This window comes from Aphis gossypii, chromosome X (assembly GCF_020184175.1).
Source record: "Aphis gossypii isolate Hap1 chromosome X, ASM2018417v2, whole genome shotgun sequence".
NCBI classification, from domain to species: Eukaryota; Metazoa; Arthropoda; class Insecta; order Hemiptera; family Aphididae; genus Aphis; species Aphis gossypii.
This window is the reverse complement of record NC_065533.1, coordinates 35710459-35723797: the sequence shown is the minus strand read 5'-3', so window position 1 is coordinate 35723797 and position 13339 is coordinate 35710459. Positions and strand designations below refer to the sequence as shown.

General features: G+C 24.7%; 1 protein-coding gene across 8 annotated transcripts in view; it reads right to left on the bottom strand.

Moving 5' to 3' along the window:
• The window catches only part of LOC114129699 (vanin-like protein 1), a 47104-nt gene that overhangs the window by 4162 nt on the left and 29603 nt on the right, over positions 1–13339 (bottom strand). For 5 of the 8 annotated variants that reach the window (XM_027994500.2, XM_027994502.2, XM_027994501.2 and 2 more), the window contains 5 exons: positions 3537–3707; positions 2818–2961; positions 2532–2701; positions 2228–2442; positions 517–835 (listed from right to left, as the gene is read on the bottom strand). In XM_027994500.2, coding sequence (XP_027850301.1) covers positions 517–835; positions 2228–2442; positions 2532–2701; positions 2818–2961; positions 3537–3707 — 1019 coding nt within the window. Of the gene's footprint in view, positions 1–516; positions 836–2227; positions 2443–2531; positions 2702–2817; positions 2962–3536; positions 3708–6007; positions 6087–6929; positions 6969–13339 lie in introns of those variants that run through there. The other 3 variants (XM_050208153.1, XM_050208154.1, XM_050208155.1) reach the window with 2 other exon arrangements.

Genomic DNA, 13339 nt, shown 5'->3' with positions numbered 1-13339 from the left:
AATATTTGCTTAGTCGTAGCTTTTTAATTTTTATTATAAAATTTTTTTATAACCTTTATGTATATCACAAAAACGCTGTGACAGCATAATAAATTATTTACTGTACCGTATATGATATACGATACCTATTTAGGTATAAACTTGAATTTTATTTTGAGGGAAGTTGTTTAATTTTTATTTAATCTCTTGATTATGCAACAACCAACAACTGTATTAACATTTTGAATTAGTGCTTAAACATAATATATTTAAAGTTTTAAATTCAAATAATTTCTTTAATATTTCATTAAAATTGCCTATATTAAACCCCTTAAAAAGCGAGTGCATGGTCTCCTCTTAAATAGAAAGCAAATATTATGTTTTTCATTACATATTTAATTCAATTTTTTATAATATGTTATACATATTTATTCTCCAAACAAGTCCCAACACACGCCATATTGACTGTAATACGTATTTTTTTCGAAGTATAAACATATTATATTTATTTTTATGTATGCGTAAAATCAAACTGACCTGAAATCACTGGGCCGATTTCTATTTGGTGGGGATTTTTCTTTACCATAAGGTAAGATTAGGTTATCCGACATAAACGTCTGATAGTTAGTATCGATCGAACATTTCTTTGATTGAATTTCACAATTATTGTATTGCCTCTTCAACACTCTTGAAAGTATTATTTGAGTGCCAGGTCGGTCAGGCATGAACATGACTAAAGGTCCTTCCCGACCGGCGTAAATACCGCTGCCTCCTCCGCCCATTGATGGAGCGTTATAACTAGCTGCTAAGAGATTCACATCATTGGTGTATGCCCAGCCAGCTTGCACCGAATCAGCTAAAACATTATAAATCGTAAAGTATTATAAAGCTATGAATAGGTACTTACTTATTGTATTTTTGTTGTATACAGATTGTAAATAATATTCGTTTCGTTAATAATAATAAAAAAAAAAACTTATAATTGAAGGGATTAATGGATATAAAGGTATTAAGTGACATTTTTTGAAAAGTTGCATTTATTTTATGGATGAAAGTGTTAGGGTATATTACACATCATAGCAAAATATTAAATTGTTTGTTGTTATAAGTAAATTTTTATTTTCAGAAAAATTATTCCTCGCATAATAAAGTAAATTCCCTTGGACGCCTTTTTTGGTGGTATAACCTAACTCGCTTTTTTGTTTCAAAAATAAAAATGTATAATATTAAAATTTTCAGTTTTTTGCCTGGAGATTGTAATATCGTGTGTAAACACTATAGATTGTTAATTATTTTATACATTTGATTGCTCCACATAACAGTGTTTTGAGTTTATAACTACAACTAGCACAAATGAACAATATAAAATAAAAAATAAAAAATAAAAATGATAATAATTTTGACTGAAAGGGTTAATAATGCTTCGAAATATTCAAAATGAATCAAGATGAAACTTTAAAAATTAATGGCTCATTTTGATATAGTTATTGAAAATTAAAACCAAAAATTTACATTGATGGCATAACAGCTATAGGTAATACAAGTTTTAAGTCTATATAAAATTATTTAAAAAAATGTGATTTTTTTCTAAGCTTGAACATTATAGATGGTAGGTACTAATATTCATTACATAACTACTAATAACTTACACTGTAGAAATAAGGTCATTTAGTACTTTATATTGCAGAGTTAAGACATGATTAAGGTCAACAATGATTGATGAAAGGCTTGATGGGCTGTGCATGATAAGCGTTTATAGAGAAATAAATAGAAATGAACAAACTGAATTGTCAATGTTATAAACGAAATTGGTCTTAAAAAGAGAAATATGAATAAATAAATCTAACCTAACCTACATAATTGAGTTTAGAATATTTCGATACTTATCTTAATAGATTCATTTAATAGTGTAAAAAATATGTATACTAATGAGTAATGACAATTCAGAAATATTTTGTATTATAAAAATATCACATAGAAAATAAACATAATACTATTGAAAACTATTGAATAATTTTAATTCATAGGTTATAAAACATATAATACACTAGAGACAATTATATATAAAAATAAAAAATAAACTATGAATAACTAGAATTTAAATATTTTACCTATCTAGATAGGTACATCAATAAGTGTACGACTTAGTATTGTCATATTGTATTGTGTTTTATAATAAAAAACAGGATGCGGTATTATTGTAATAGTGTAATAGGATAATACAACCATTATAATAATGTATTCTAACCTGTAAGCAGAGGAATTTCTGAAAACCAAGCCGTTGAAAATATAACATCCTTGACGCCTGTTTCACGAATAAGACGAGCTGCGGGATCTTGAAATAATATATCAAAACATATAAACATTCCGAATCTCACTCCGAAATCGGTGTCGAACGTACACAATTCTGATGTGCGAGTATGATTAAATCCTAATTCTCCAAATAAGTTAAATTTTCTATACCTAAAAAAATACAAATTATCAAATACATTAAGTCATTAAAGATACATTAAATTATAGTTAAAATTACATAATATTGTAATATTTAATACCTAGCAACAATTCTTCCTTCCCTATTAAACACCACATTTGTGTTATAATAATTGGCTAAATCTTCAGGACACGAATCGTCTTCTTCTGTTTTGCAATATTCTATTTCCGGTAAATTTACTACCACATACATATGATGAAGTCTAGCTGCACATGACAGTTTATTTAACACCTACAAATAGAAGTATTATATGATCGCATAATTATATAAATTATCATTTTATAATAATGAGTTTTTTTTTGTGCATATATTGCTATAATAACATATTATCATATAAAGATACTTACCGTGCTGCAATATTGAGTGAAACATGGAATAGTGTTACTTTCCGGGGAAGGAATCTCTGTTAGAAATTTTCTGATTTCTTTTCGATTGTCGGGTAAAGTAACTCCGGTTAAACCAGCTTCCGGAAAAACCAATATATCAACATCCTACAATATAATACAATAATTATAATTATAATTTATGATGGATTATTAGTCAAATTATTATAATTAAAATGAATAGTAGATACATTTTGTATAAAATAGGTATATTTAGATAAAAACTTCTATTAAATAACAAATATATATTTATCTAAGTTTTATGTATAAAAATAAATAAATACATTTAGTTTTAGTAACGTACTAACTTTATAATATACATGGTATTATAAAAGTATTAAATAAAATATTAATTTAACACAGTAGATTACGATGTTATTCGAATAAATGTTATTTAAATTATTTGTAAAAAAATCATTTGAATAATTTTAAAATACGGTTATTCGAGTATATAGATTTATTTAAATAAAACAATTGCATTGAAATATTTATTGGATAGTTATATTTAAATAAACGTTTGTTAAAATAATTAAAATAAAAATTGTTTTGACGTTAGAAAACAAATGTTAAATATATTTTGATATTTTGAATTCATATTTTAAAATTATTTCATAGCACATCGATAATATTATTAATTATTAGCTTCTAATTTTTTATTTACAAACACTTCATGATTTACTTACATATTGACTAGCATGGTGAATAATGTCCTCATAAATTGGTAAATTGTTTTGTATTGACTGTAAAGGATTAGATCCTAAGTTGGGGTGGTACTCGACGACAGCCGCAATGTAATATTGGCTGTCATATCCTTTGTTTTTAGTCGCTTCATTTCCGCTAACCATTAGTGTCAGCTTTAAAAATCAACATGAAAATTATATTACACATAATATAGTAAATAAAATTTATTATTGTTGAATGGTTGTTGCTTATTATTATCACAAATAATTTTCTTATTATCTTATATTAAGTTATAAAATATTATATAGGTATATAATACATATTTTGGCTATACTTAATATATATATATATTTGTTTTATATAATTTAAAATTGGTAACTAGTAAATACTGCCGTTTGAAACTGGGAAACAGTGTATAAAATATAAGTGCAAATTATACAAGTAGCAGATGAATTTGATACCTACCTACCTACTAAAGAGATATAATCTTTACAATATATGTATACCTCTATATTATGCTGTAATTTATAACTTCTCTGCATTAAATCACACACAAAAAAAAAAAAAAAATTAAACGAAGTCATTTATTAACATTTTTTTACTACCAGACGAACGAGTACCAAAAATCAGTGTGTGTGTTTACGAGTTAGTAGATGATTAAAATTAGTGAAAAACAAGAATGTACCCAATAATGATTTAGCAATTAGTGAAACAATGGACATTTTAGGATATTATTTGATGATTATAATTTGGCGAAAACCGTCAACGAGAAGCGATTCCCAAACATCATTAGCACATTTTTTTAACAATCATTTATTAATTAAGTCAAAATTAAAATCGTATTAATACATAGTTAACATTTCAGTAAATGTCAAAGCACCATTATCAGATCAAAAATAAATATCATCGCATCATCGATATAATATTTCCTCAAGTCAGATCTTTTAAAAAAAAAATGTTCTTGTATTATAAGATAAGTATAAGAATTTGTTGATAACAAAAAAAATATTTGAACTTATTTATTTTTTCGAGAAGATTAGTAATACGTATGGGCGATAGTGTGGGCGATGGAGACTCAGGTTAGGTTAGGTCTTGTTATCAACTATCTCAACAGTGATTATATTAATTAATGATATATATATATATATTATTTCTCAGGGTTTGGCATTTATTAGCCACATGTATACAATTTATGTAACTAAATTCCATTAATAACTTGTAGGTAATTAGTTACTCGTACGTAAATTTAAGTCATTTTAAAATACGACTGATGATAATTTTTACAGTAACTTTTAATATTTAAATTATTTTTGTTTTAATTTGTAAAAATTGAAATATTTTATAAAGTGTACATAGTTGTGTTAGGTGAGTGCCGTGAGTACCGCTCTGCTGTACATTAAATATCGTGTGTGTCACTTTAATGGATATGTTAAATTTTAATTCATAAGTATATTATTGTGTACGTATGAAAAATAATTCTGAGCGGAGACGGTCTATTAGCCTATATCACCAAGTGCTATTTTGTGTTTTGTATTTTGGTAATGTTTTTAGGTAAAGACGGTAAAGTAATTTACTTTACATTACAACCTAATTCAGGAGATTAAATTAATTTTTGCCAAAAACATTACATTTGAAAATGCTATTGTGATTTGTGAGTATAAAATATAATATACGTAAAAATGTCTGTTTCCAGGTGTAATATTTTTAGATTTTGACAAAATAATAAATATTATTATTTATAGTTAAAATATGAAATTTCATTCAAATTTTAACATATAATTTCTATAAAAATGTATAAATATGCTTTTGCTTATAAATTTTTTAAATGTTTGGTTTCAATATGAATTACTTATTAGTGTTATTACTTATGAAAAATTTTTTGTTAAAAATTCAATTCTTAGCTATAAAAATTAAATTATAATATATTTTTAACTGCTAACAACTTTGTTCGAATTCTGTCAACATTTAAAATTCTTATGGTTAAGAAAAAACTAAAAAAAACTAAAATTAAAAAAAAAATATAGTTTAAAATGTCTATAAATATCATAATATTTTGAAAATTATATTATCTTTATATTATCAATAGAAATTATTTTATGAACATTTAATAAAAATTTTAAAAATCTAAGATTATTTGTTATCGATTTATATTTAAAAATTGAAATAATTTTGTTTTTTTAATGTTTAATTTTAATTTTTTTAAATTTATATTTTCTATCTGAAATCGCTCTTAAAATTGAAAACCAAAAATTTTTTTCAGTTACAAATCAATTATACATTATTTACAAAAAAACCCACACTTTATAGTAAGACAAATACATTCATAATTTCGCTTAAAATTTAAAATAATAATATATTGCTTTATGAAACTTATATACCCAACTAAAAATTTAAATACTTCGAAAATAAAATAGATGAGTAATTTGAATGAATAATATAAATTATATATGAATACTAAAAAGTATAAACTTACCACGCTTATTAGTGTAATGATTAGTAAAATCGAAATCATTATGTAGTTGGATAATAATTTTCTAATTATATTTTTGATTCTAAAACATATTAATTTTGAGTTAACATTATTCTCCATCGTCAAAGCCATATTTTATTAATACCTAAATAATTTTTAAGTGTAAGTTATTGATTGAATGTAAGAAATATTTAATTAAAGCATAAATTATAATGTTTAGAGTGTAATTACTATTTTATTATCTACCCACCTGAGATTACCTAATCAATATAACTAGCATTAAATATATAAATATGTTATTTTTAGATGTGATTTGAAAACCTATCTTTAATGCTTATCAATTTTTATTCCTACCTACTAGTATTAATACAAATTATAGATAATTCAGACACTAAGTACAGGATAAGGTCAATGGTAATATTTTTTAATTGAGTGTTTGAGGTGTTTACATAGTTACTCAAAAAGACAAAAAATATATAGTTATGTCTATAAAAAAAATAAGTATGATGATTTAAAATATATTTAAAATACTTTTTATCATTTAATTAATTAATATATAACATATAATTTATAATTTTATATTTGTACCAAGAATAATTAATTTTTGTTCTTCAAATTGAAGGTTAGCTTAAGACAATACGATATGCAAAATAAGACATTGTATTTTAAATACCATATTATATTCTTCAAATCGTTAAACGATATCATAATCCATAATTGTGTAATTCACAACATGCTTATTATTAAACAAATTATAGTTTTAACTGATTTTGTTTAAAATGTTAAATAAAAGAGTTATAATTAATTTTGTTTATTTTATTTTATAAAATATAAATAAAGCGTATAAACAAACTAAATGACTGCATAACATAATCATATTTATAAAGTAAACACTATTAATATTATTTATTTAAAATAAATTTACCGTTTTTTTTTTTTTGTGATCCATTTCCTAATGTTAAGTAATACTTGCACATTGTACGTATAGTTAAATAAATTAGATATGTTACATTTAAATTTTAAAACACAAAAATACAAATGTAGCTTATAAGAAAAGTTACTACCACAACTCTGTAAACAAGTTTAAAGTCTAATAAATATATTTTAATTTAATAAATAGGCATTAAAATGAATATTATTTTATATAAGCAAAGATTATAATTTAAGTTGAACTTTGTGTCGTATACGTTTTTTATACTTAAAATATCAAACAACTGATAAAAATATAACATATAGTTATGTATATCATTGTACATAGATAGGTACTTATTATTTATTACTTAAACATCTACATATAGCTACATAGACACCTATATGGTTATGTGACTATATGTGTAACTGTGTCTTATATTTGATCCATGTTTTTTTTACATTAGTATAAGCTCAATGTAAACAAATAAAAATACTGTCAATAATATTCAAACGCTAAATAATATATTTGATCGCAAATGTGTTTATCTACGATGTGAGAAAAAGGCAGATGCAGTTTATGTTTATCTATAAAATGATATAATATTACACACATGCAGTACAAAAAATAATATACAATTTGTTTACAGATAGGTGCAGGACTCTACACGTGTTTTATTATTATCTGGCGTTTGTGAATAAAAACAATTTTACATTTTAGCGTAGGTAATGTGCAAATCGTATTAACTAGAAATAGAAAATAGAGGTATAGAAGGCACCTCAGACCCAAAAATTAAACCTTATATTAGGCTTAAATAGAAACGGGAAAAAGGTTTTGATTAAAATGTACTATTCATGTAATATAAAATTATTATCTCGTTACAGTGGATATCGACAATTATTATTAAGAAAAATATTTAAACCATAAAAAAATAAAAAAATAATAAGTGCATGAATTATATATTCATGTATAATTGAGTCAGAATAAAGTACGCAAGGAAATTTTATAACTTAAAAAAAACATGCTGTCAAGTTGCTCTACTGTAGTCTGTAGATTACCTCGTCATTGATTATTAAATTACGGTGAAGGATGTGATATGAATGTTTTCCCCAATTATTAAGAAAATTTATGAGAATTATTTACATTTGACCTCCCAAAGTACTAAGTAGAAACTAAGCAGAAACCTTCAAATTGAAGATTGATGTATTTTTCCAACTACAATTTTGTCTTCAGACATCACAAGAAAAAGAAAAAAACATATAAAAATCAAAAAATATTCTGTTCAAATATTTTTTAATGGTTATTATTTATTATTAATGCCAACAATTATATGCCCTAAAAATCTATAAAATATGTATGCAGTTATGCCCTAAAAATTACCAAAATATGCCCTTAAAATATGCTCTAAAAAAAATGTTATTGTAAAAAAATGATTAAATGATTTATTTTTTTTATGTATTATACAATTTATACTATAGTCTATAATAATACAATATTATTATTTATTGCCAATGAATAATGATTTACAAAAATGTGTGATATTAAAAAATATTTAAAATTAAAAAACAAAAACATTAATCAGATGATAAACATTTTAATTTTTACCCGATGTTATTACATTGAACAATTAATGATTTGTATAAGTTTTCAAACAGCATTGAGCGTCGATTGTCCGTTAACAAATTTTTGTAGCGTGAAAAGGAACGTTCTACATCAACGGATGTAATAGGTGCGTATTTATAATGTAACAAATCGTTGCTGGTCAAATTTTCTGGAATACCTTCTAATGTGGATACTTCACCGGATAATACTTTAGAAATTTTCGTAAGAATATGAAAACCATTATTTTTTTTAAAAACATCTTCACATTTTTTATTAATATCAGTGCCATTTGTTCCACTAACATCACATATTTTACTTCGCGCAGTTTCTATTAATTTAATTGAGTCAGCTAGTAAAACATTCTGGCTTTCTAAAGATGTTATGGTAGTTGGTAAAAATCCATAGTTTGAATAAATAAAAGTTAAATTTGCTTCAACTTGATCTTGAGAAATTAATTTTTGAACTTTGTCTATTGAAACGGCGTCTTCAGGGTTCAATTTCTGTGTTACATTTCGAATAGCTTCTATATGTTCGCAATAATACATTGAAGCAGAAATCCATGTACCCCATCTTGTTAATATAGGCGTTGGAGGCAATGGTATACCTGGAGCCTCAGTTTTAAACAAATCAATACGACTTGGCGCTTTTAAAAATATTTTTTTTGTGTTTGAGACAAGTTCGTCAATTTTGGAAATTGACCACGAATTTTTTCTGCCACCCGGTGTAGCCCATGGGCCACACAAGTAACGTGGACCATTTTTGGATAAAAAGCTTGTAAACAATTAGCTGCCTTGACCATATATGGAGCGGCATCGCTCAAAAACAAAAGTACATCAGGATGTCGGATTCCATTAGGCCATAATGTAAAAAGAGCTTTATCAACAATTTGACATATTGTAGAGTGGTTGGTTTTTTCGAGAATACCGGAAAAAATTAAAAATATTTTACCTGGTTCATCGGCATTTAAAATACCAATAATTACGTTTGCAATATAACGAGATTGTACGTCAGTAGTTTCGTCGATCGAAATCCAGATTTTCTTATCAAGCACTTCTTTTCGTATGGCGTCCATTGTCTCATTATAGCACTCATTGACATAGGTACTTCTTAATAAAGATACTGATGGAATATCTTTATGCGTATACTTTTCCAGAAACGAACGAAAATAGGTATTTTGTAATTTATTTAATGGTATATTGGCTGCTAACAACGTTTTGCACAAATCTTTATTGAAAGAATTAATTTTTGATGTAGTAGGTAAAAGTTGTTGAGTCTTTTGTTGTTGGTCGCCGAGTCGTTGAATACCACGTGAGTGCTTAGACGTTTTAAGATGTTGTAAAACTGTAAATCGTTTTTCACATGTAACCTTTGCCTCACATATTTTACAAAACAATATATTCCCATCCGAAGAAAATATATTTTCTCCAAATTCAGAGATGTAACTATTGATACGACTAGTGTTTGAAGTTCTCACTTTCGGCATTTTAAAACGGTCGATTTAATAACGCACCACACGAGTATAAAGACCGACTGACGACTGTAATAGGTGCGATATAATATAATATGATATTTATCTGAGATAAATTATCTCTATGCGATACTGTTACCGATATACGGACATATAATTGTTGTAAGATTAGATAACCACTTTTCATAAATGAGCTGAAGTATCAATAATAAGGTATATGAGTGAAACAAATTAATATTTTGTAATTCCCGAGTTTTTAAGATCTTAAATCCAAAAATATGCTCCAAAAATATACTAAATGCTAAAATATGCCCTAAAAATGCAAAAATACCATAATATGCAAAAATATGCGAAATAAAATTTTGTATACAGCATCGTTAGGTTATAAAACAAATTTTGGTATTAACTAGCTATTTTTTTGACCAACCAATAAAAATATGCAAATGCATACAAGTGTTGACCCTATTTATTATTAATATTGTTTACGATTTTCATTCGGTTTATGGTTATTGGTTCACCTCAAAACGATGTAATATTAATAGAGTACCATGTTGTGGATCGTAACTTAGACGCGCTCTGGCGGATAATTGCAGGTTTCACGGCCGCTAATTTCTATGTATAACGTAATTTATATTTAACATTGTCACCGAAAATAATTATGGTATTATATTTAGGTCGCGGATACCTAAGTCCTAAATAATACGTTATATGATCAATCGAAAATATACGTAGAAAATAATACGTAAACGTAAACTTATGTACCTACGTAAGTTACGTAAATGACGTCCCATAAACGTATTTGTTTTTTAATAACATCAAAATAAATAATATCGCTTAAAGGAAAAATCTATATTTTCGTTTAAATAAAATTTACTTTTATCAAAATTTGAACTTCAAATGTTTATAACAATAGTTTAATATTTAAGACAGTTATAAGATATTATGAACAATGTATTAAACTTTCAAGAATTTTGACTTTAAAACATTATTAAAAGTATATTAGACAGTCATTAACATTGAAATGTTATAGCTTTTAATAATAAAATAATTTGAATATTTTCGTTCATTTTTTTTTTCATCTAAAATAATTTAAAGTTATGAAAATTTATAAAAAAAATGAAGACTGACTTTAAAATTATAAGTTTAAACTGCAATAATTTTTTTTTAATATTGGTTAAAAATGTAAAATACATTATTTGAATTCATTGAAATGTTGTATTTGATATAAATATTATTTTAACATTACTGTAATAATCTTACCTCAGTTATAAATTACGACCTTAGAAATTACGGAAACCGATCAGTGAATTGTTAACATAAGCAGACAGATCTTCAAAACATATGAAGGATAATGGATATATTAATTTAAAATATTCCTTCCCTTGATTCAAGTTAATACTAATGTTTATAGACGTTTAATACCTAGCTTATATTATACATTTCAATAAAATTAAAATATCGACAAATGAAACTATCATTGTTTATTTAAAGTGTTGTACTTATATGTACCTAATTTATTGTAGTAGTGGGTGATAATTCTAAATAAAATTACGTGTTATGGTGAATGAAATATTATGCTAATAAAAAAAAGTGGAAGTGGTGAGAACTACGAGTGGAGTTAACATAACATGTTTTACTCGCGGAAGATAAACAGAGTAAACCTTGGCGTCCTCAACGTAAAATTAATAAAGTTTATTTAAAAATGAAAATTGGACGTAACCAGAAAATTATGTGTAGGCGCATAGTGGTGATTGTAAGAATGTATGATGTTAAGCGTTGTTAACATTGAATATTTTAATACTTATATGACTATACCTATATTACATTTTAAAATTGTATTTATTAAATAAAGAATAAAATATAAAGCAACATTTTGTAAAATATAATTTAATAATATCAATTTGTTATTATATTATTACTGTACATGCGGAGATGTTGTTTTTTATTATTAAATTAAGTCATCGGAACTCTAAGTATTTCAGAGCAAAATTCGGTACTTATTCCAACTTTTACTACATGGCTCTGTATGACATTACATAGTAACAAAAAAACTAGCTTACAAAATACAAAGATGTTAACAAAGCACAATAATAAAGGTAATTTGAAGATGATAAGTAAAAAATAAATCCACAACTAGACCTAGCAAAAGTTATTTCGTTACTTAGCACAAAAATGGCCTTCAATAAATTACTTCCTAAAAACGATTACAAAATCTTAAAAAGATAAATTAAACTTAAATATTACCGTATTACTTACATAATAAATAATAGTTATTTGCTTTGAAAGACAAGTTGATTCTAAAACTAAATATGTTTAGGTGTACTAAATATTGAATAAATTGTATTTCCTAATGTTTTGATGTGTGCCTATGACAAATAACCTTGAAAGTAAAAGAAGCTAATGAATTATTTATTGTTTAAAGTATGAGAAATAATGAGAAATTATATAAGAAATTCTAATCCAAAACCATATTTTTACGTTTTATTTTAAAATTAAGTTTAGGTTCATTAAGTGGACTTTGTTAATTTTAATTGTATACCTATATAAATTTATGATAAATTATATTAAATTGTTTAAACTTAATTAAAAATAATGACTTAACAGGTTATACGAATTTAAAATGATCTAACTTATAATCAATCATATCTACTATTTTGGACTTTTGCTAATAATTTTTTTTATGTTAATAAAAATTCAATGTATCTACCTATAATTCACCATACATGCTTCTCTATTTTTCCCTCTAATAATAAATTTATTTAAATTATGGTTTTTGGAATTTTTAAGTATGCTGAAATTTTTTTCTAATACTTTATTTCTACCATTTAAGGAGTGTTCTGAGATAATACTAACTAATTTTTTTAAACGAGAATAACCTTTTTTCATTACTTTTAAAATTCTAATGTATCTACCTAAATTGAATTTCAAAGGAGTAATTTATAAGTAATTTATATTTATGTACTAAAGATAATAGGTACCTATATGATAAAGTTTTTAATATAGGGGTTATGATGATTTAAATTATGGGTCCCCAAACTTTTTTATTCAAGGGCCACATAAAATGTCAAAAGCTCTAAGTGGCCAAAATGTGTGAATACATATAATTTTATAGAAATGTAATATATAAGTACTTAAACGTATTTAAAAAATAATTCTTATAATATTTTTAATTATACTTAGTATTTAATTTTTTTTTTTTTATTAATGATAAGAATGAAATTGATGCATTTCTGCTAATATTTTAGTAAATTGAAATTCTATGTTACTGGTTCCAATTTATTTAAATGCTAAATAATAATAGTAATTTATATACATTATTTAACATTTTATAATTTGTAAAAATTATCTACGTCCA